This window comes from Panthera leo, chromosome C2, assembly GCF_018350215.1.
Source record: "Panthera leo isolate Ple1 chromosome C2, P.leo_Ple1_pat1.1, whole genome shotgun sequence".
Classification (NCBI taxonomy): domain Eukaryota; kingdom Metazoa; phylum Chordata; class Mammalia; order Carnivora; family Felidae; genus Panthera; species Panthera leo.
The window spans coordinates 12,579,944-12,604,127 of NC_056687.1; the positions used below are offsets into that span (position 1 = coordinate 12,579,944).

General features: G+C 51.1%; 1 protein-coding gene across 4 annotated transcripts in view; it reads right to left on the reverse strand.

Moving 5' to 3' along the window:
• The window catches only part of EVA1C (eva-1 homolog C), a 76,182-nt gene that overhangs the window by 5,705 nt on the left and 46,293 nt on the right, over nucleotides 1-24,184 (reverse strand). For 2 of the 4 annotated variants that reach the window (XM_042955033.1, XM_042955036.1), the window contains exons 4-7: nucleotides 22,452-22,604; nucleotides 11,407-11,550; nucleotides 4,586-4,666; nucleotides 3,135-3,227 (exon numbers count right to left, since the gene is read on the reverse strand). In XM_042955033.1, the coding sequence (XP_042810967.1) occupies nucleotides 3,135-3,227; nucleotides 4,586-4,666; nucleotides 11,407-11,550; nucleotides 22,452-22,604 (471 nt within the window). The remainder of the gene's footprint in view (nucleotides 1-3,134; nucleotides 3,228-4,585; nucleotides 4,667-11,406; nucleotides 11,551-22,451; nucleotides 22,605-24,184) is intronic. The other 2 variants (XM_042955034.1, XM_042955035.1) reach the window with 2 other exon arrangements.

The following is a 24,184-nucleotide window of genomic DNA, read 5'->3' on the forward strand; positions in this document are numbered from 1 at the left end:
TCTCTCTCTGCCCCTCCCCCACTGACGTACATGCACGCGCACGCACCCTCTCTCTCTTTCTCTCTCTCAAAATTAAAATAAACATTAACAAAAAATAAGTGGAGGGGGAGAGTCAGGTTCTGAGCAAGACTGTCCAAATAAGGCTCCTTGGGTACAATCTGCTGGGGTCTGATGGCTGAGCCAGCAAATAAACCGCTTTCCAAAAACCACACACACACACACACCTCTCCATTCCTCTGATTTCAGAATTTTTCCACAGGCTTCTTCAAACTGATGATCTGGTTCTAGAATGAATTAGGTGTGCACAGTTAAGGGTACGTTCGAATGTACTAAATGTACTAAACGTACTAAAATGATGCCTCACTGTTGGGGAAAGCTTCACAGGTCACTTAAATGGCCCAAAGAGAAACTGTTCATCGGGGACCCCTGGACATTCTCACGTCCGTTCTGCCGACCCCTGTGTCCCAGTATCCCAGGACATGCCCCTCAGTTTTGGCTTCCAGTCGACTTGTCCCCTGTGTGTATGTGACTGCACCCATGTGGTCAAAACCACGTGCAGCCTGACCTGGGGAAACGTCCTTTGGGATCCACCCAATCTCCGGAGCATGCGAAGCTGATTTTTCCAGAAGCTGACCCGGCTCACTCTCAGCTCCGGCTGGTGCTTCCCCCACCCTCTCAGACAGGCCTCCTCCCCACGGCTTTCGGGGACGGAGGCGCCCAAGCAACCCTCAATAAAACCAAGTCACCGGGCATGAAGTCCTTACATTTCTTCAAAACGGACTACCTATAAATAGCAAGTACATGGTGACAAGAAGGTGCAGGACAGCTCATGACGCCAGATGAAGATTCATCATCTGCTCATTGGTTAACCACTTACCGAGCATCTGTCCCATGCCAGCCTGTCCTGGTCCCTGGGCCGTGACAACAACTAAGACAGCAAACACTGGTCCTCAAGTCAGGCAATGTGTAGCAGTGAAATGGGTGTTAATGAGAAAATCTCTCATTTGATTTCTGGGAGGCACGTGTGTGTAAAAGGACAGACACGGAGGGAGGGAGTAATTCGGGTACATCCACCCCTCAAACTTCTGAAGGGCACCCTTGTTGCTCAGAGGAAACCAGAGCACAAGTTTTCTACCTGCTGAGTCTGAATCGTGGCCCTGGTGATGTCCCTGCTGTGGCCTCAGGCAAATGGCTCAACTCCTCCGACCCTGAGCTTCCCTATGTGCAGAATGGGGGATCAGAATCCTCTCTCTCGGGGTCTTTGCTATGGACTAAATTGTGCCCCCCCCCCCCAATTCGTGTGTTGAAGGGTCAATCCCCAATGCGGCTGTATTTGGAGACAGGACCTATAAGGAGGTAATTAAGGTTAAATGAAGTCATTAAGGGTGGGCCCCAAATCCAAGAGGATCAGGGTCCTTATAAGAAGAGATGCCAGAGAGCATTCTCTCTCTCTCTTTCTCTCTCTCTCTGCCTTCCTCCTTCTCTCTCTCTTCCTTCCTCCTCCTCCTCTCTCTCTTTCTCTCTCCCCATCTCCTGTGAGAGCACAGTGAGAAGGCATCCATCTACAAGCCAGGAAGGGAACTCTCACTCAAAACGGACCCTGTGGGCGCCTTGATCTTGGACTTCCAGCCTCCAGAACGTGAATTTCTGCCGTGGAAACCGCCAGCCTACAGTGTCTTGTCACGGTGGCCCAAGCCGACCAACACAGTTGTCGAGAGGCACTGACAAGGCTCAGCACGGCCACAGCTCCGTGAGCAGAGTCATCGCTGCTCCTGGTTACTCGTTATTCCCTGAGAGATTTTTCATGACGCCTTTCCTCCAGGGGGCTCTCCACGGACTCTGAAAACGTGGGGATATTTCTGACAAAAATCCTTGTGGCGCTTAACTTTGACAAGGGTGACACAGGGCTCTGGGGCCTCCCCTGCTGGGGGATCGGGATATTCATGGGAGCCCTGTTAGAAAGAACAGCAGGGCTGGGAGATGCAAAGCCTGGCGGAGAGCTGGCCGTGGGGGATGAGGGGGGTGGGAACCAGAAGAACACAGAACGTTAACACTAGTTCTCTCCAAGCTTTGAGAGTAGGGGCGAGTTCTAGTTCTTGGTGGGCTCCCGTGTTTGCCACATCAAACATCCTCTACTTTTATGCAGAAGGGGAGCAAAGGCCTCATAAATGTTATCAGAAACAGCAAGAAATGGAAGTCGGAGGGTCGTCTGAAAAGAGAAGATTCTCAGAAGAAACCAACAACCGCACAGCACACACTCAGGAGGAATACGGACGCCGGAAGACGATGGAACAGTAGAAGATCCCAAGACCATCCTTTCCACCTCCCGTGTGGAGCTGTTTCCTTAACACTTTTCTTTTCCTCTGAGGAAGGCTTCCCCTCAAAGAGCCTCAGCCCCGGCCGGCCTTGAGCGGCAGTGCCACAACGCTCTGCGGTCACACGAATTGTACAGAAGGCCTCAGAGGCTTTGGCCTCCCTGAACAGAGTCAGGCAGACATCGCCGAAACCTGCCGAGCTCACATGACAAAATACGGTCTACCCTAAGGTGAGCGGACAGGGTGGTGACGAACGAAGGCAAGGCACGCACCGTCCCCTCACTGATGCCGACGAGCGGCTTTGGCTCCGCCGGGTAGGGAGGGCTGAGTCTGATGGATCCTTGAGGGGAAGATCATCAAGGGGACCCTTGGCAACCGTGACAGGTAACACTGGTGAGTCAGGAAGAGACTCAGCCTTCCCAGGGCGTGGCCTGTTCTGTTCACTAAGGGGACCTTTTAGCCCCATTGCCTCCCAGCCAAGGGTGGGATTTAAGAACCCCGTGCCCTTCCCAAATTTGAGACCTGGGAAATGTACTGCTCGGGTTCCTACTTCTCTGAGAGGAAACTACTCATGGAACCCAACTCCTAAGCAGTGTGACTTGATCTGTTTTCCTCCTCCCCATGTGGCTCTCTGGTGGGTGTTAACCCAGCTGGAGTGGCCCCTGAATTTAGGCCCCTGTGTTTCCAGATCTTAGGAGACAGCACGTGCTGAGTCATACTTCCAGTCGTTTTTCGTTAGCCGAGTGTTGTAATTAAACATCGCAGCTGGCAGTAAGGGTTCGGTAAAGCATTCTGGGAAGCTTCGATTCAGTGACCTACCTCTGATGTAGGCAAAGGCAGCCAGAGAGTTGCTAACAATAACTCCGTCTTTTTTTCTCGGAACCCTGGTTTCGCTTGGGTCAAAGTTTATACCTGTTTCATAAAAAAGAAATGCAAGGGCGATTAATCACGGCCGTTCACGGGATGCCTTCTGTTCCCAACCCAGGACTGCCATAATAAATAAAAAGTCACAGAAATCCAATAAATGGGCCTCTGACTGAATTACAGAAGACCACAAGCCAGCAAGAGCACTGAGTAAATAGTCTCTGAAAATATTAAGCCACAAGAGGGATTTAGAAACCCTAAAATGGGTGGGTTCCAACTTTAGATGCCACTCACCCACCCCACTGCGGCAGGGAACGAGGGATTTTCCCGTCCTACAGGCAATGGCATTCATCATGCCTCTGGGAGGCTTAGTCACGGCATACGTACCTAACCACAGAGCTGCTGTCTGCACAGAGAAGAAGGGAGGGAGATTATGGAGGGAGATTGTGCGGGGCCACTTTTTTGGAAATGATAGCAAAATGCAGGGCAGGTCTGATTGCAAACGCCTGGTTACACTTCTGTGATAGAGCTCAGTGAGCTCGCGATGGGCAGCCTGAGAGATCTGGGGCCCCTGGGGATGACAGACAGGGCAGAAGCCTCCGGGGGAGGGGGGGGGGGATCGGGATATTCATGGGCTCAGGGTAGGAACCGTGTCAGAAGCAGCAGTGGGGCTGGGAGATGCAAAGCCCGGCGGAGAGCTGGCGCGGGGGTGGAACTCGAACACGGAACGTTAACATTAGTTCTCTCTAAGCTCTGAGAGTAGGGGTGAGTTCTAGTCCTTGGTGCTTTCCCGTTTTCCGCGTCAAGCATACTTCACTTTTTGATTTAGGGACAGAAGACCTCATAAATGTAATAAGAGTAATATAAAACTTTCAACACACAACGTGCAACATCTTCGATGCTCTACAGAAACTTTGTGGTTCCTATCAGGAGTCCCAAAGGGCTGAATTCCATTCTCGATGGGATAAGAAAACTAAAATGTTCACCCCCACCCTCCTATTTACAAGAGCCCAGTGAAAACCGGAGGGAGGAGGGGGGGCTTCTGGAAGTCCTCAGGCCCAGCCTCGGTCTGGCCCACCTGCATTCCCGATGGGTCCTCTTTCCAGGAGGCCCATCATCCAGGGACCCCAAATTTGTTTCCGAGCAGATCTCTTTTGCCAGGTGGTACTTTGTTTGGGAAATAAGCAGGGAAGGGAAAGAGGTTTTATCCCCCTTATAATTTGAAAAACAAAACAAAACGCCGGCCACCGTTTGCAACCGATCGCCACAGCACTGCCATCACCAGAGCTGGTAACTCCAATGACCTCCTGACATCCCCTGTCCAACCAATGTCACCCGACTGCAGTCACATGGGGCTGTTTACCTTCACTTAAAGAAAAATGCTGGTAGTAAGCCAGAAAAATTACCATATTCACCGTCTTTCTGCTTCAAAGAAGGTTTCAGATTAGCAATGGCTGGATCGATCGCGGTGAGTATGTTCTTGGGAACTAAAAACCAAAAAGAAATATCTTAATTCAGGGATGCTTGGGTCGTCAGTTGGTTCCGACTTCAGCTCGGGTCATGATCTCACAGTTTATGAGTTCCAGCCCCGCGTCGGGCTCTGTGCTAACAGCTCAGAGCCTGGAGCCTGCTTCCGATTCTGTGTCTCCCTCTCTCTCTGCCTCTCCCCTGCTCGTGCTCTCTCTCTCTCTCAAAAATAAACGAAACATTTTTTTTAAAAAGTTAAAAAAAACTGCAGTTTGGTGCCGGTTGTGCATTTCTGTAAATTTCCTAGAACGCACTGAACTGTTTTTACTTAAAACGGGTGAATCTTAAGGTATGTAAATGACACCTCAATAACGCTGTTAACTCTGAACGCGAACTTCTCGGAGATTCAGTGAAACAAGATGACTGTAATCAGCCCGGAATCCACCACAGAGCTCTCCCAGCTCCTCCTCTGCTTTTCATCCACAGCTCTCAGTCCTCACTTCCTTAATAAGCCTGAAAGAGAATTCTAAGACCGCATGCTAGAATGATCCTCTAAGTACTATAAGGACAATAGACAAATGAGAGGGGGCAGCAAAACAGACTGTTTTGGAAGTGGATTAAAGATTCTGCAGAACTGACCCAAAGAATAAACCATCTGATCTCAAGATGCCCTGGGGCAAAGCAGACAGGACTGTAGCGTGAGCGAAAGCAGAGGGCAGAGCAAGACTTCTGAAGGCGAAGTGCACCACAGCCAGCTAGGAGAAGGGAGAGGAAACCAAATATTTTTCCTGCAGAAAATTGCTTATTTTTGTTTGTTCGTTAGCCCAGCTGGTATCTGGGAGAAGTGGCAACAGGAAACAAGAGTGAGCCAACGTAAACCGTCCAAGTTCAACTGCACTGATTTTTAAAAAAGAGCTGGGAAGACATCTTCAGCAGCAAGAAAAGCTCATTTCCTTTCTCAAAGTGCTTAACTAAATTCTTTTAGGGATGTCCCAGGACCAACAACCAGAGAACATTCCTAAACTGTGGATTTTCCGTGCGCAGGAGACCCTGGCGCCTTCGCGCCCATCGGCAGTGACGGTCACATCTAGGTGACGATGACAGGAGGCGGCGGAAGCTGTCCAGGGCCCCCCAGGAATGCCCTTCGGCTGGCCACGGCCATACCGCTGACCCAGGGACCAGGGCAGCGCCCCAGAGGACTGAACCGTGTTGCCACAAAATGCTTTCTGACAAAATAGCCTCTGCAGCCTGAGAAGGACGCCCCTGATTCCCTGGCAGGATTAAGTCCTCCCTGCCAAGAATGACACTTCTTTCACATCTCTCACCTTGTTCTCAAGATACGGCCTGAGCAGGGCTGGGCTCACTGCAAATGCCAGAGGCTTTACAGTTGGAGACAGATGAAGAGCTCAGGGAGGAAGGACAGTCCAGATGAGCTTTGCAGAATAACCCGGCCCTCCAGACATTAAACTGCTGTGCGTGATACAGGCTCATGTCAGGAAACTTGCCCACTTACTACATGACGATGGCCCCGCGAGTGGGTTAGGAACCTGAAAATAACAACAGGAGCTGGGATGCGATTTACTACCACCCCGCAAGCCTGACTCTCTCCATTTTAGATACATTTGTAAAACCACGAGCAAACTATTATTCGTGGAGCTGGACCCCGGGCTCAGTGATCCAAAGGTGCATCTCGGGCAGTCTTCACGGAGTGAAGACGTGTCTCATCCCCTTTCCCGCAGATGGGACAACTGAGGCTCAGAGATGCACCGTTCGCCTGGGGAGAAGTAGGGCCTCTGCTCCTGGTCTTGGGCACACATGCCCTCGATCCTTCCGTGATGCTGTGCTGTCCGTGGCATGCTCAGCCTTTGGCAACTGGATAAAGGATTATAAAGACAGCAAGGTGATTCCCATAGTCCCTGTGAGTCTGTCTAGGTGAAACCAGAGAAGACGATTCGCTAAATTTGGGCAGGGCAACCACCTTGAGTTCTTTTTCCCCCTGAATAAATCTTCTGTGTCAAGCTTCGGTCCGTGCAGACCTTAAGAAAGAAGCCTCTCCCCCCCGCCCCCCCAAAAAAAGAAGAAAAGAAGTCTCTCCAGGTTGAACTTAGGGTGCGAAAGGATTCTTCATGTTGGAGAAAAAAATGGTATCTCTGCTTAACTTCTCCTTCTAGGTAGGAGCCCAGACTACATGAGCACCTACAAATCCTCGCACTGAATCCTTCCTGTTCCCCAATCCTGGTAACCCCCCTTCCTGCTGCCCTTAAATCCTAACACTCATTCCTCTTGCCCCCAAATTCTGGTACCAGTATCCCTCTTGTCCCCAAATCCTGGCCCCTGTTTCCCTTGCCCCCAAATCCTGGTACCACCATCCCTCCTGTCCCCAAATCCGAGCACCCTCAGCTCCCACACCTGCTCACCGCAATTTCCCTACCCAACCCCCAACCATGAAGTGCAATCGTGGTCGCTGTGGGTGAGGCACCTCGTCCCCTGCCTGAGTCACCGCAGTGATGAGTGGCATGTGTTTCTATAGAAATGAGGGCCCTCAGCTTGACATTCAGTACTTGTCCCTAAAGCACCCCCCCACAGGGTGGGGTGCCCTGTCCCCTGTGTGGGCACAGCAAGACTGCTGGGTAGAATCCCAAATCTGGATCAGACGCTGCAGTTAGAAGCAGGGTATCGGTGGGTCTTCTCTGATCCTCTTATGTAAGAGCATCTTTTTTTTTTTTAATGTTTATTTTTGAGAGAGCAAGAGTGGGGGAGGGGCAGAGAGAGAAGGAGACACAGAATCCGAAGCAGGCTCCAGGCACAGAGCCTGATGCAGGGCTCGAACTCATGAACTGTGAGATCATGACCCAAGCTGAAGTCAGACGCTCAACCGACTGAGCCACCCAGGCGCCCCAGGAGCATCTTGACTTGGGTAGAGTTTGGCTGGGCCCCCTCTCTCCAGGCAGCCATGTTTATAATCACATCACATGGCCTCTGGTCAGGGCTGATCAAAGGAGGGAGGCTACCTGACCCCAGCCCAGCCAATTACATATCTTTCTGTTAGAAATTTGGGGGGCACCTGGGTGGCTCAGTCGGTTAAGTGCCCAACTCTTGGTTTCAGCTCAGGTCACGATCTCATGGTTCCTGAGTCTGAGCCCCGCATCCGGCTCTGTGCTGATGGGGTGGAGCCTCCTTGAGATTCTATCTCTCCCTCTTTCTCTGCCCCGCCTGTGTGTCTCTCTCTCCCTCAAAATAAATAAATAAACTTAAAAAAAAAAAAGAAATTTGGAATTACTCCATATTGCTAGAAATGGGACATGAAAACGATTCAGGCGGTGGCGGTGGCCATATACGATCCAGCTCAGCTCACAGGCAGGCTGTGTGTGTGCGAAAGAGAGAGAGAGAGAGAGAGAAAGAACAAGGAAGCAGAAGTGCCGTGAGAAGCAGAGAAGAGAGATGCCAGAGATGTTTGCCATGACCTTGGAGCTTCAGCCCCTCCTGAGGCCTTGCTTCCCAGCCCTGTCTTCTGAAGATGGGCTTCTAGCCACATGATGCCCACCTGCCTCAACCCTCTTCTTGGCTTAAACCCGCTCACGTTCGTTCCTTCACTCACACCCGAAGGGTCCTAACGAAGACAGATTCAATTAGAAATCAATGATTGACAATCCTCGGTCTTTGTATCCACGTCCACATCAATTGGGAGAAATTTTTTAAAAATGGAAAACCTTTCATTCCCATTCGGTGACCTCTAAAATATTCAGACATTGCAAATCATTTTTTAATGATTCTGGTTGCACAGAGAAGAGCCATCTGGCCGAGGGTGGAGAGGGGGATATTTTTTAAATGCCAGCCACTTAGAAGGTGATGAGGAGGTGTCTTAGGAAGGGTCTGCTTGGTGGGGGATGGGCATTAGCTTGCCTCCCAGCGAGGCACCCCTTCCCTTTGGAATACGTCCTGGGACCGCACTGGCGGACAAGGGGGCATGTCCTAGGGAGACGGGAAGGACACGGTCCACATCCCATTACCTCCACTGCCCCAGATCTAACACCAAGCTGCAAACCCCGTCTCTGACTTCAGCCTCCGTCCCTCAAGTGGCTCCCTCTGTAGCTCTCAACCTCGTCCAGACCCCTCCACTGACCCTACCTTCCCTTCTTCCTGAAGCCCCCTCCTGTCTGCAGCTGGGATCCCACTACCCACCGCTGTGATCACTCACTTGGGATCACCCCAACTCTCTCCTTCCTTTGTCTTTGACCAGTGAGCCTGGTCTCATGTCTGGTCTCAAGCAACTGGTCCCACTGGAAGGAACCACGCCCCGGGGCAGACCAGTGTCCTCCCCCAAGAAGTCTGACACGAGCCTCACTTTATACCTTCCCCCATCTTTTCAAACCGTCTTCCCTCCCCTGTCCTCACAGCCGATGACCTTATCTCATACTCAGAGAAGACGGAGGCCGTGCGACAGAACAGCAAGCCCCCCCTCTGCTCCCTGAGACCTCCTGTCCCGTTGTGACATTGACGCCCGTGTAAGGCCACACCCCATCCCTCTGCCTTCTCCAGGCGCCAATCCTTCCACCAGGCAGGCGTCCTCAGCGTCTCTCTTGCCTTCGCACTTTCCAAACCCTTCTCAAATCCACCTGATTTTTTATTTTTGCCATGGCGACCAGGCCTGCTCAGCCCGAGTGGCTCCTGTTCTAGCTGGTCGCCCGCCCTCAGCCCGTTCCCTGGAGCTGCCTGATGCCACCTTGACCTCTGTAGCTCCTTGCCTCCCTCCTACTTGGTGCTTCGCATGAGCCTGGCAGATTCACCTGCTTGTTTGCTTAGTTAAGTGCCCATCTCTCTCCCTCAACCGATAATCCCCAGCACAAGGACCGTGCCTTTTTTTTTTTTTTAAACTACGGAATCCTGGCACCAAAACCACCTTGACCCAGGGAACGTGCCCACGATGCGCTGAATGAACGAACGAGGGACAAGAAGCTCGAGCTGAAGCATGATGTCCAGGCCCTGAAAGCCCACCTTCTCTCAGCTAAGAGCCCCAGCCGGAGGAACTGCGCTCACCTCCTTCTCGAAGGCACACCGGGAGATCCCCCACATCCGCAGGCTAACGTCCCGCAACACTCAGCTGCAGAGGTCCGACGTTGCTAGAACCTCAGAGTGATCTGTGTGGCTTCTTGGGGAACCCCAGCCAGAGGCGGTTCGACGCTACAGCATGGGAGCAGGAGTAAAGCTTGAGGGGGGAAGTAAAACCACGCTTTCTGCAGCGCAAGCGTGGGTGCTGTTATTTCGGGAATGCGCTGATGCAGTCACTTCGTTGGACCCATGACGGCTTTGGCGCGGCAGAGGCCAACGTTTTGAGCTCAGGATACAAGAGGCAGGGGATGCATCAGAATAGCACGAGGCCACAAAAAGGAAGGGTGTACTTTCACGTGCTACCACACGGATGAACCTTGGCGACGCGCTACGCAAAGGAGCCGACACAAAGGAAGAACCGCACGTTGCGTGATTCCATTTATACGGGCCGTCGAAGAGGCAAGTCCATAAAGACAGAAAGTAGATGGGTGGTTGTCTGGGGCGGGGCGGTGGGGGCGTATCGGAGGTCGCGGCTAAAGGTGCAGGGTTTCCTTCGGGGACGACGAGAAGGTTCTTAATTGTGCTAAGCGTTGCGCAATTCCGTGCCTAGACCAAAACCAACTGCTTCGTGTGCCTTAACGGGTGACCTGGGTGATCTGTGAGTCACCCCTGAATATGCTACAAAGAGAAAAAGGGAGGACTGGCTAGCAGGAGAAGGGGTGGCCACGAGCCCAGGGACTGGGCTCCTCAGATGCGGGGCTCTGTGCTCTCCCTTTGCTCCTATGAATCATTTCGGGATGAACAGTCCACACGTCAAGATTACAAACCAGAAACCCGCCGCACCCGCAGAGAGTTAATTAGTGCCGGTAGCTTTATAAAGTTGGAATCTAATGAACCAAGTATTTCATTTTCTTGCTCGAAGACACTGGGAAAACCGAGACATGCTGCCTTGTAACATTTTTAATGGCTTTAGGGTGAGGATTTGCTCTGTTGACTCACCGCTGTGGGTTTGCAGATAGAATGGCAGCAGAGAGAGTTAGAGCCGAACACCGAGACGGGGAGGTTAACCAGGACCCAAACAATACTTCCGGGAGCCCGCATGACGTATCCATACATTTTAGAGCCTCCTAAGCACTCAGATTAAAATCACTATTCTCAACGACATCAGTTTTACCCCATTCATTTGTTCTTTTCCTATTCTCCCCGTTTGCGGCCAATCTGATTGCTGAAAAGGCTTTTAAAATTGTTTTTTTTAATGTTTATTTCTTTGAGAGAGAGAGAGAGAGAGAGAGAGAGAGAGAACGGGGGAGGGGCAGGGAGCGAGAAGGAGACACAGGATCCGAAGCAGGCTCCAGGCTCCAGGCTCCGAGCTGTCAGCACAGAGCCCGATGCGGGGCTCGAACTCATGAACCGCGAGATCGTGACCTGAGCCAAAGCCCGACGCTTAACCAACTGAACCACCCAGGCTCACCCTGAAAGTACTCTTAAGACAAATTCTGACCCAAGAACTTGGACGGCTCTTCTAACATGAACAGCATATACAAGAATAAAGGATAGAAAAAGAGACTCTTGAATATTGGGGAAGATAACACACTTCCAGGCGTAGCCTCAGTTTGGCGTGCTGCTGGAAAATGCCTTTCGTTCCCATGATCACCTCCTCCCAAAGAGGCAGGGTCTTCCGTGGAGAAGTTTGTTGAGGGTGCGTTCTTACCACAGGCATAGGTGACGGAGAGGTATTTTTGCACTCCTGGCAGACACGGGCTCCCGAAATGGTGATTGTTGGCGATGATTTTGCATCTCTGCTTCCCGTAGCACCTCCTGGATAACACTTGCAAAGCTGAGTAAGACAGACAGTCTGAAAGGCAGGGAACAACGGGAACGTTATGGTACATTCCGTATCTGGCCACCACGTGGCTCTTGTTATTTTCTGTAAGGAAATACACGGAGCTGACTTTCAAATCTCACGGAGATGGTCTCTCTGATTATTTTCCGTGTCATCAAAGCACCCAAGGTGCTTTACCCTATAATCGTACGGGCTAAGTACCTTATAGGCAGAGCTGGCCTCCTGACATGTGCTAGAAGGGTCCGGTGCTTACTGTAACGCCCTGCAGTCACCACCTTGAAATTCTTACGTGGTTTTTGAACAAGGGGTCACATATCCTCCTTTTTGCGTCAAGCCCCGCAAATTATGTAACGGGCCCTGCATACAGAACAGGCAAAATATGTAGAAAGTTGAACGAAGGTCCTTATTTCTCTTATGCCCTTTGCCACTCCTTAAAACATTTTATTTGCCTATGAGAAACTTAACAGAAGACCACGGGGGAAGGGAAGGGGGAAAAATAGTTGCAACCAGAGAGGGAGGCAAACCCGTGAGAGACTCTTAAATACAGAGACCAAACCGAGGATTGATGGGGGGGTTGGGGGATGGGGAAAATGGGGGATGGGCACGGAGGAGGGCACTTGTTGGGATGAGCACCGGGTGTTGTATGTAAGCGACGAACCACGGGAATCTACCCCCGAAACCAAGAGCACACTGTATACGTTGCATGTTAGTCAACTTGACGATAAATTATATTTAAAAAAAATAAAAATGAAATGTGTAACCCCAAAATATATATTTTATTTGTCTAGTTTGAGAATCCGTCTCCCCTGCGTGAACATAAGCTCCACGAGGACAGGGACTCTTCCTGTCTTGCTCGTCCTTGAACTCCAACACGCGGATGAATGAACGAAACGTACTAATAAACGTGAGGCCATGTTTCTCAGCACCTGGCACAACACCATCGCAATCAGTAAATATTAATTTAACGTGCACACAGGATGAGGTGCAGTGACGCTATGTGCCATCAGGAAGACAAGTCGGGAGACATCTACTTTTCACTCACAGGATGGGCTGCAGCTGGAGAGACAACCCCCCCCCCCCACCCGCCGCCCCATGAGACCTGATGTCTTAACAATGGAAAACAGAGAGTGAGCGTCAGCAGTGAGTGACCAGGACAAGAGGTGCTGGGGTCAGAGATGGGAGAGATCAGTGTGAACCAGAGTGTGGTCACGACAGGCTGTGTGGAGTAGAGGGGCTTGGTCACGGGAGAAAGAGCATGAATTAGGCAGAGGCAAGTAAGAAAGAAAGGCATAAATGCCCAGGCAAGTGGGCTAGCATCACTCGGGGAGGCTAGGGGGCTCCCTGGGAGCTGGAACAGTGGACGTGGGCAGGGAGGCCATACAGAATGATCAGGAAAAGGAAACTGGAGAGGGACAAAGGTTGCCTTCGAACGCCTGGCCAGAGACAGACGTTACTCTCTAAGCAACATGGAGCCTGAAGAAGTGGACGGCCTGATGCTATTGTCCTTTAGCGACAGTGCACGGGAGCCCCCGGGAGAGAAAGAGAACCAAGCTCGGGGAGACCAGTTCGGAAGCGATTTTAATAACACACACTGGGAGGAATTAAGAGCTTGAAGAGGAGAGAACAGAGGCGAGAATTTTAGAGACCTTACAAAGTTCGGTCCACTTATAACAACAGCTAACATTACGACAAACTCTAAAAATTGCGAAGACTGACAATCCCAAAGGTTGAACAAAACACGGATCCGTGGAAACTCCTGAGCACGGCCCGTGGGGGCGTAGACCGTTCCTGGACCATACACCGCCATCTTTTACATTGGCACATTTCACATCCTCAGACTCTATGGATTTACTCTCAAGAGGTCCCATCCGCTGTCCCCAAACCCTGCAGGATTTGCAGTCAAGACGTCTGAGAATGGGATGTACGGTCTCTGCTTTGGGAAGAAGTCGCTAGCTGTCTGAATTACGAAATTCCTAGAAGTCTGATGTAACTGTTGTTGTTTTTTTCTGTCACAAAGGAAATGCCTGTTTGTAGTCGAAAACTAGAAGAGCCCAGAGAAGCCCAAACTAGGAAACCAGAAATTCCCAGCGAATCCAACCATCGAGGAAAAGAACTAGTAACCTTTAAGGAACCTCCTTCTGGTCTCTTCTATGTGTGACTGTCCTTCCCCCTCAATGGTGGCATATACCTGTTACTCTTGCATGTTCCTTCTTCCTCATTTGTTAATGTGTCTGTGAAAATTTTAACATGAACATCACCACGAAGAATTGCATGGTTTTTCATCTTACGGACGCGCCGGCTCTATGTTCAATACTCAATACAATCATCATTCCGATGGTTTCTGGCGTGGAACCTTAGAAGCAGTTGCGTGTGGGGCGCCTGGGTGGCTCAGTCGGCTGAGCGTCTGACTCTTGATTTCTGCTCAGGTCGTGGCCTCGTGGTGTGGGACGGAGCTCTGAGTTGGGCTCCGCACTGACAGCGTGGAGCCTGCTTGGGGTTCTCTCTCTCCCTCTCTCTGCCCCTCCTCCTCCTCCCTCAAAATACATAAATAAACTTAAAAAAAAAAAAAAAGCAGCAGTCCTGTGTGGGACATCCGTTGAACTAAATATTTGCACACGAGCACGACGCTTGCCGCGGGAATTCTTGGAAGTAGATTGTTTTGTCAAAGGCTATTCAAAATATTAAGGCTTTTGATATTTACCGCCGAACTGTCATCCAGAAAAGTTCTACCCATCCGTGCTCCCGCCAGAATGGAACGAGGACCCTAGAAACCTTATATTTTCTTAGGACTTGTGACAAGCGTGATTTACAGAGGCAGGCGTCTGCACCCTTAAGTTACCCTGGGAATAAAAGAATTTATCTTGGTCAGAGTGAAACCCACAGTGTGTTTTCAGGAAGCGGCCCAAGGTAATTCAGGTCTGACTCAGGTCTCACCATATCCTTGTTGACACTGAGCTCTGAACTGTTTGCGGGATTTTTTTTTCCAGGGATTATCTCCCTCTCAGGCTGATTTTGTTTGCGCCCTCTCTTCCTGGCAGACTATCCTCCACCCCCAATGCATCTGATAACACGATGTTCAACCATTTAATTCAATTTTTTTCTCGCGATTGTTTAGCTCTGAAACTGAAGGCAATTAATCCTCACAACGTGTGTTTATTTTGATAATTAGGCCGCTCTCAAGTGACTCTGTCTTGGCGGTGGGGGCCCCTGGCACCTTCATCTTTGGCTGGAAAGTTCGAGGCCCACCCACACTTGGCCTTGGGATGGCCTTAGCCCAGCCTCTGAGGCCCACTGGGTGGTTTTTCTCGTTCTCTTATTAAGGAAACAGCAGGATCCCTGGAGCCCACCCAGAAAATGTAACTGCAGCAGGAAATGACATGTCACAGTGGACGCCCAGCCAAGGGAACTTTCTGAAGTTCATGCCCAGGTCTGTGGGAAGGCTCACTCCCTTCTGTGATGAGATGCAGTTTCACTGGTGTTCACTTGGGGCCGGCGGTGGTCAAACACTTCCACACCTTCCCTTCCCTTCTCCTCAGTAAGACCTACAGGTCCTGATGGATCGGACTTGCCCGAAGACCTTTCAGAAGTGACTTCCAAGGGTCAACACCCTCAAGATAAGACACCGGATTAGCTTTGGTTGAACCAGTACGCAGCGGGATCTTACTTTTGGAAGACGGTCTCACAGCTGGCTTAGTCACCAGCCTTCTGTGTCTTCCCTTTTGTTTCACAGTTTACTTTCATTTCAAAGTATTACTTTGTTAGGGCTGCTATAACAAGTACCACAGCTGGGAGCTTGCACAACAGAAATCTATCTCCTCTCAGTTCTGGAGGCTGGGAGTCCAAGATGGCGGCTGGGAGTCCAAGATAGAGAGTCGATTCCTTCCAAGGCCTCTCTCGTTGGCTTGCAGATGGCCGTCTTCTTTTGTCCACACACACGGTCTTCCTCGGTGTGTGTCTGTGTCCTAACTCCCTCATCTTATAAGGACACAAGTTATATTGGGTTAGCACCCACATGACCTTAATTTAACTTCAACATTTCTTTAAAAACCCTCTCTTCGGGGTGACTCGGTCGGTTAAGCTTCTGATTCTTGATTTTGGATCCGGTCATGGTCTCATGGTTCCTGGGAGCCCCTTGTCAGGTTCTGCACCGACAATGCGGAGCCTGTTTGGGGATTGTGTCTCTCCCTCTCTTTGCCTCCCTCTGTCTCTCTCTCTCAAAAATAAATAAAGTTAAAAAAAAAAAAAAAAAAAAGACCCTCTCTTCAAATCTGGTTGCATTCTGAGGTACTGAGGGTTAGGACTCCAGCATATGAATTTTAGGGGCACACAGTTCAGCCCACGACAGCCTTCACGATGGCCTCTAGTCATCTTCACCTCCTGGAACTCAGACCCCTTTGTGTTCTCTCCTCTCACAATGAATCAGAGGTGGTTTGTGGGGCCCATGTGGTACGGCAGAGGTGACAGTGTGTGGCTTCCATTTGTTTCTCTGTATCACTTGCTCTGGGAGAAGCCACCTGACACATCACAGGACACTCAAGAGACCCACGGGAAGAGAATGAAGGCCTACCCACCTACAACCGCACCAACCCACCCGCCATACAAGCGATCCACGTTGGAAGCCCAGCCTTCAGGTGACCGCAGCCCCAGCCGGCCACCCATCTGCCACCTCACCAGAACCCAGGAGACCCTAAGCAACAGCCACCCAACCAAACTACCCCAGAATTCCTGCCCCACAGAAACTGTGAGGCAATAAGTGTTTGTTTTTATTTCAAGCCATTAAATTTGGGGGGTATTCTGCTACACTGAAACAGAAAACTACCACATGTTTTGATACTTAAAAGGGGGTTGCTGGGGTAATAAGAAATTCCTAAAAACGTGGGAATGGCTTTGGAACTGGACTTTGGGCATAAATTGGGAAGACATCGAGGAAAGTGTTGATGAAGGTCTAAGGCCTTGAAGAGCCTTCCAGCATCTGTAACCTCTGCACCCTGAGGCCAAGTGCATCTCAGAGTAGAATTTCCCAACTTCAGAAGTGAATGGGCACAGGTGTGCTGGATATTTCCCTTGGGACCCCGGGCTGCCCCCCAGCCATTGATTTTGGCATTGGGTACTGCCTCCCTTCACCCTACTGTGCCATACAAATAGAATTTTCTATGTCACTGTAGAGAAAAGGCTGGGGAGCCCTGTTCAAGGCCAGGGTGTAGTGTGTGACCAAGGACTCTCCATGGCCTCGCCTGCCTGATACATTCCAGATGGGACCAGCTTAGGACACTGAACACAGAACAGAGGCTTTGTTTGACTTCCCCCAGGCATGGGCTCAGAGGCTTTGCTGAGCCCAGGCGTGAGCATCTTTATGTCCTTGGGAACGTCCAGTACGAGCTCCGGTCCCACTAGAGCATCCCCTGAGGATGCTCACGGGAGCGTGATGGCGTCACGACATGGGGTCGGAGGTCATGTGCAGACGCCCTGACTTCCACCAGGGGTATCCTCCTCCCTGCCACCATGAAGCCCCTTCCTTCTGAACCTATCTGACGGGTAACGTTCACAGAATCGAAAAAGCAACCAGTTGCACATAACAAACCCAAACTCAAGTCCAGAAAAAAATATACCGTGGGGTGGGACAGCAGAAAAGCATGTAAAGGATCCATATCTCTACTCTGTTACGTAAAAGTTTACGAAAAAAAATGAAGGGTCCCACCACCAAAAAGAAAAAAAGAAAGTAGAAAAGAATAAAGGCGAGAGTGACAGTGGGCAAAGTGCAAATACAAGAATCACAAAAACATGGGAAACTTTCAAGGTCATTAATATTCAGAGAAAGGCAGACCCAAAGGACCATTTTATAGCCATTAAATTGGAACCACGAAGAACTATCACACACATCTCTGCCAGAGTCCTAAGGAAACCCGGAGTTACACATTGCTGTTTAGGCATTTAAATTGATACAAAAAGGTTTTGGAAAAGACTTCTGGTGATACATATAAAGCACTGTCAACATACCCACGCCCTCTTTTAGTATAAAACTTCTGGGAATTCATCCCAAGGAAACAATCCAGAGGAAAGAGAAAGCTACAAGCCCAAGGTTGTTATACATCACTCACAATATTTGAAAATCAGAAGCGGTAAAATAAGCCAGCCCCTAGGGAATGGCTAATCAATGATCTGTATCCCTTTTAGAAGATATGAGGAAGGGACTGGCATTGTTAGGATTTTGGTGGCCGCATGGAAGAACACCCATGATGTGAAGTGAAATTTCAGAGCAGAATCAAATGCGTCTGTTCTAGAATCGCCAATACGTAAAAACTGTTCTGCGCTCCCACACCAGGACTTGGAAGAGACCCTGCAAAGGAAAAAGCTGCTCATTTGATGGGTAACATCTGTGGCTGAACTGTTTTCTTATTTCTCTCTCCCTCTCTCTCCCTCTCTCTCTTAGAGAGAGAGAGAGGGAGAGAGAGGGAGTGTGTGAGCTGGGGAAAGGGACCAAGGGACAGAGAGAATCTTAAGCAGGTTCCACCCACCTAGTGTGGAGCCCCACGTAGGGCTCGATCTCACAGCTGTGAGCTCAAGACCTGAGCTGAAATCAACAGTCGGGCGCTCAACCCACTGAGCCCCCCGGGTGCCCCCGAACCATTTTCTTATTTCTGTGAAATGTAACTTATGGCATTGGTGCAAGACAGTAACAATGATCGTAGCAATCATCTTCCAGAAGGACCTGGAAATGCCCTCCCTCGGTATTTAAGTGCCACATCAGCTGCGTTTCCTGACGTCACTGAGGTCCGGCTGGCCTCCACCACGCATGCTCCCGGGGAGGCCCCGAGGCGAGAGCTTACGGGGTTCCACAAGAGGAAAGGTGCGCACATCACCTTCCAGAGGCCGCAGGGAGGCCTGACCACCCGGGCCTAGACCTGTCATCCTGCAGAGCTCACGCCAGGTCCCAGGGTTGAGAAGAAACGGCCCTTTCCCCTTCTTCAAAGCCATGTTGCTGAGCTCCGAGTACTAACTGGGAACTTAGAGCACAGATCCCGCTGGCAGCCTGTGGACCGGATGTGGCCTGTAGGCATGTTTTCTTTGGCTCAATCACTGTTTGAAAAGTTGGAACATTTCACATTACAAAAAAAAAAGGCCGTATTTCCAGCAACTCATGAGGGTTTGGAAGCCGTGACGACACTAGACCCGCCTTCTGGGCCGGCAACCATGAACCTGCGGGAGCTCCGGGTGGGCTCCTCGCTTAGGACAGGCTCGGATTCATTCATGCATGTCAAGAGTCACCTGGGCACCTGCTCCGTGCCAGGCACTGCTCTAGCTGCTGGGAATCCTGCAGGAAGCAGACAGACACCGTCTCTACGGTGCTTCCCTTCCCCAGGGAAACAGGCCATAGACCTGTAAGTGATGGTTCCCACATTACGAAGACAAACAGGGACCGCGCAGACAAGCGGCCATGCTGGTGGGGAGCCCCAGGAGACCTGTCTGAGAAGGACATTTGACTTGATCCCTGAAGGATGAGACGGGGCCAGCTACACAAAGATGTGGGGTGAGAACGTTCCAGGCCAAAGGAAGAGCTTGTGCACAGGCCCCAGCCTATGAATGAGTGTGCCGAATGGCCCACAGTTCATTCGTTCATTCATCCATTCTCCCCACAGCTGGGAGAATGGATTTATTCTAATTACAGTGGACAAAGCGCTGGGCTTTAAGGGGTGGGAGGGTATGGTGATCTGATTTATTTTAATGATATCTCTCCGGCTGCTAAGTGAAGAAAGGGCCAAGGGAGGGGAGGGAATCAGGGAGGAGAGGGGGCCGGGACACCAGTCAGGAGGTGGTCCGGATGGTCCAGGCGAGAGATGCCCAGAAGCAGGGAGCAAAGTGGCCGGATGAGAGACCCTCAGCGCAGGAGAGCCGAGGACGTGCGGACGGAGTCAGTGGGAGGCAGGGTGTCAAAAGGTGTGCTTTCGAAAGTGGGTGATATCGGGCGGGCCTGGGCGGCTCAGTTGGTTAAGCGTCTGACTTTGGCTCAGGTCATGATCTCACGGTTCGTGAGTTTGAGCCCCGAGTCGGGCTCTGTGCTGACGGTGCGGAGCCTGCTTGGGATTTTCTCTCTCCGCCCCTCCTCCACTTGGGCGCGCTCTCCCTCCTCCCTCTCAAAGTAAATAAATAAACTTAAAAAAATAAATAAATAAATAAAGTGGGTGATATCAAGGCATTTACACAAGAGGGATAAAGGGATGGTCTGGTGGAGGGGGGATCATGCCAAGTGCAGTTTATAATCCTCCCGTGTGGCTTTCCTGGGCCAAGAAGTGAACAGCTTCTCAGCGTTCAGCTAAAGGGAGAAAACACATCGGCACTGGCAGCCAGGGTCTGCCCTTTAGCGCTGACCTGACGGGAGGGAATAGTCCAGGTTTCCATGTGAGCCCTCATAGGGCCTTTCGTGTCCCCTGGGAGCCTCTTCCCACCGCAGAGCACAGGCCCAGACAGTCTCCGGGGCTTGGCAGTGGTTCACGAATGCGGCGAACAGTTTGATCTTCAACCTCACGTGTAGTCAACGGGCAAGGGACAGAAGCCCTTGCCCGTGAGGGGTGGGAGGGCACAGGGGAAGGATGAGCCCGTGGCTTTGGCACGTGTGACTTTGCCAGGGCTCAAACCTTCTCAAACTGAACCGCTAAGCGAGGGGCCCGGTCTTGCATTCACGGACCTTTCCTGTATCAACAAGGGTTATTCATGGCATTAGGACAGCTGGTTGACCTGAGGATTCCTCGACGTCTCTATGGAAACCTGTCTTTTAGCCATGATGTCTGCTAACATTTTCTTTGGCTGATTACTTGATGAAGAAGGATGAGGGTCCCTTTGGGGCAGAAGTAGGTCAGATCACCAAGGCTCCCGTATCCGGCCAAGGAGACCAGATCATTTCAGAATGTTCAGAAGAACAGCCATCAGACTGGCCTTTTGGAAGGATGCCTCTGGCCATCTGGGCAGAAAAGCAGGCTGGGAGTAGGGAGATGGCACAATGACCAGCGCCCAGACCTGACACAGTAGCGGGGGCCAGGGCAGAGGGGCTGGAGACGTTCTGAACACATGCGGGTGTTATACGAGAGGGATGCTGGAGTGTCAGGAACTCACAGGTCGCTCACTGGGGTGTGGGGTGGGCCGAGGGGCATGCAGTGACATACGAGGGGAAGCCACCCTCACAAAGACCTCTCTGCCCCACTTGACAGCCAAGCCTGTTAAACGGGAGTCCCCTCCCCCAGACCTGGTCAAGAGCAGCTAGATGCCAGCTCTGCCCCTTCAAAAGACCCTCTGCCATCCTCAACAGAAGGGCCTTCCTTCCCAGAACACCGGACTGGGGGGCTCTGGTGGCCCGTGTCCCTCCTGAACGGCTTCTTTGCTCTCTCTTCTCGTCTTGCCCGAGAACTTGCCTACGCACTGGAGTCACGTCACGCTCTCTCTTTTCAGATCCAAGATAATTGGTTTGGTATGAATTTCTTTTTAAAATTAACGTTTCGGGGCGCCTGGGTGGCTCAGTCGGTTGAGCGGCCGACTTCGGCTCAGGTCACGATCTCACGGTCTGTGAGTTCGAGCCCCGCATGGGGCTCCGTGCTGACAGCTCAGAGCCTGGAGCCTGTTTCGGATTCTGTGTCTCCCTCTCTCTCTGACCCTCCCTCGTTCATGCTCTGTCTCTCTGTCTCAAAAATAAATAAACGTTAAAAAAAAAAATTAACGTTTCATTTCACATGTGATCCATGAAGAAATCGTAGCGATTTAATATATTTCAGAGCTCATTTTACTTTTGATGAATAAAGTGCAACTCTCTGCACCGGTCCCCAGTGGGGCCCGTTCTCTCTGGTAACACGGCGGGTAAAGATCAGGCCACTTCCCCACCACAGGCTGGCATGCGTGAGGGTTAATTCTGTGTCTCAACTTGACTAGGCCATGGTGCCCTGCTGTTTGGTCAAACACCGGGGTAGACTGCTGTGAAGATACTTTTAAGATAGGGCTAACACTGAACTTAGTGGATTTTGTGTAAAGCAGATTACCCTTCCTCATGTGGGTGGGCCTCAACCAATCAGTTGAAGGCCTGCTTTTCCTCCGGGCTGCAGCATAGAAAATCTGCCCGTTTCCAGCCTGCCGTCCTGCAAAATTCAGACTCAAGATTGAACACCAACTCTTATCTGTCCCGTTAGTTCTGGAGAGCACAGACTAATCATAACCTCAGGTGACTTTGACGGCTCCCCAGGTTCACTCCCTCTCCTCCTTCAAGTCTCTGCTCAGCACGACCCTGTGAGACCACGCCTCTCTGTGGTACACCCCAGCCTTCCCTGTCCACCCCCACCCCCGCCCGCCGAATGTGCCCTTCCCCTCGGCACTCGTATGCGCCTGAAATACAACACACATCGTTCGTTCTCTCATTACCTCTTGGTCCACTGCTGGAAGGTCAGTGCCACGTGAACCCTGTGTTGGTCACCGATGACTCCCCCACACCTAGAACGGGGCCCTGCATACAGTCGGCGCTCAGTACCTACTCGGTGTAAAGCAACTACACAACGGACAGATTTGGGAATGTGGGTCAGAAGGAGGTGGGACCATGTGGGCGGTTCCTCCCTGCCCTCGACTTTCCCTCTAATCCAGGGACCAGCCCCTGCCAGGCTTCCTTCCTTGGGGAGTCAGGGCCCTAATCCACTCAGCGCCCTAACGACAGCCACATAGTAACACATACCAGGGGCGCCTGGGTGGCTCATCGGTTAAGCGTCAGACTCTTGGTTTGGGCTCAGGTCATGATCTCACGGTTCATGGGTTTGAGCCCTCCACTGGGCTCTGTGCTGGCAGCTGTGAGCCTGCTTGGGACTCTCTCTCTCTCTCTCTCTCTCTCTCTCTGTGCCCCTCCCCACCTCAAAATAAATAAACTTCAAAAAACCACACACACGTACCAAAAGGGGGGAGCCGCTCTGCTTCTGAGAAGCAGATGTCTGGCTCCTGGGTCCTCCTGCCGTAGCTCGCAGAGTAGATGTTGAGAAACTTCGATGGGTGACAGTGCAGCTTCAGCTCTTGGTTTTCACACACGGTTTTGTTTTTTAGTTCATCTGAAGCAGAAACGAAGATCAGCGACACCATCAGCTTCCCCCAGAAGGACTCAGGGAGCCCTACGCGAGCCCTCAGGGGCTGTACCCTGAGAAGGACAGTGGGAACAGCCCCGCCAGCCCATGGCATCTATGACCCTGAGAAACAGCGCCCTCTGCAGGAAGAGAGTGGGAATGACAGTCAGGTGCGCAAGGAGGACATTGGGGGGCGGGGGTAGTGTCGGCAGGCAGGGAAGGCAGGACTTCCTGGCTTGGGTTTGCGGAAGGGGGTCTGGCCAGGAAGGATGTTTCTCTCCCTCTCTCTCCACCTGAGGTCACATGTTCCTTAATTGAAGGGAGCCTTTCCTGAAATGCGGTCTTGGAGCTGCACAGGTAAAGACCGGGGATCGCCTGATTGAGGATTAAACCTCTGGAGAGGGCCCGCTGACACATCACCGCCGGACCTCCTAATGTTCTAGCACACACCCCCATTTATATATTTAAAAAGAAAAATGATACAAAAGCGAGTTATTTCCTTGGGTAGGATACGGGAAAAAACAGGGCATGTGAAGAGTCCCTCTTCAGGGCAGTATGAAGATCTCGGTCCAGGAGCACCTGCGGCTCGGGCCGCGGTTGCGTGCTACCTTCCGATTCCCTGCACCAGGTCACAAATTCCCAAAGAATTTAGGGAAAGGTCTGTGTGTTTGTTTAATCCGCATGCCACTGTAAAATTTCCCTCTGCAATGTCACACAGTGTTGACACTGTAAATGCATTGCTGATGAAAATATAGTTTATTGTTTTTTCTTAAAGAATGTACTGGAGGGGTGCCTGGGTGGCTCAGTCGGTTGAGCGTCCGACTTCAGCACAGGTCGTGATCTCGTGGTCCGTGGGTTCGAGCCCCTCATCCGGGTCTGTGCTGACAGCTCAGAGCCTGGAGCCTGCTTTATAAAGATTCTGTGTCTCCCTCTCTCTCTGCCCCTCCCCTGCTCATGCTCTGTCTACCTCTGTCTCTCAAAAATGAATAAACATTAAAAAAAAAAAAGAAGGTACTGGAAAAGCATTCAATTAATAAAAAAAAAGTTTGATAATGATTTGATTTTTATTTAAAAAAATTTTTTTTAATGTTTATTTATTTTTGAGACAGAGAGAGACAGAGCATGAATGGGGGAGGGTTAGAGAGAGAGGGAGACACAGAATCGGAAGCAGGCTCCAGGCTCTGAGCTGTCAGCACAGAGCCCGACGCGGGGCTCGAACTCACGGACCGTGAGAGCATGACCTGAGCCGAAGTCGGACGCTCAACCGACTGAGCCACCCAGGCGCCCCTGATTTGATTTTTAAAAGCAGTAACAGTTAACCCGCCAGACACAAAGAACCACATAGTGTATGATTCTATTTTTTTGAGATATCCAGAAAAGGCAAAGCGAAGAGACAGAATGTGGGTTAGCGGTTCCCTGAGGCTGAGGGTTGGGGACAAAGGGAAATGACAATACACGGACACAGGACATTTTTTGAGATGATGCAAATGTTCTAGAGCTGGGTTATGGTGACGGTTACATGACTCAGTACAGTTACTGAAAATCACTGAATTGCACTTAAAACGGGT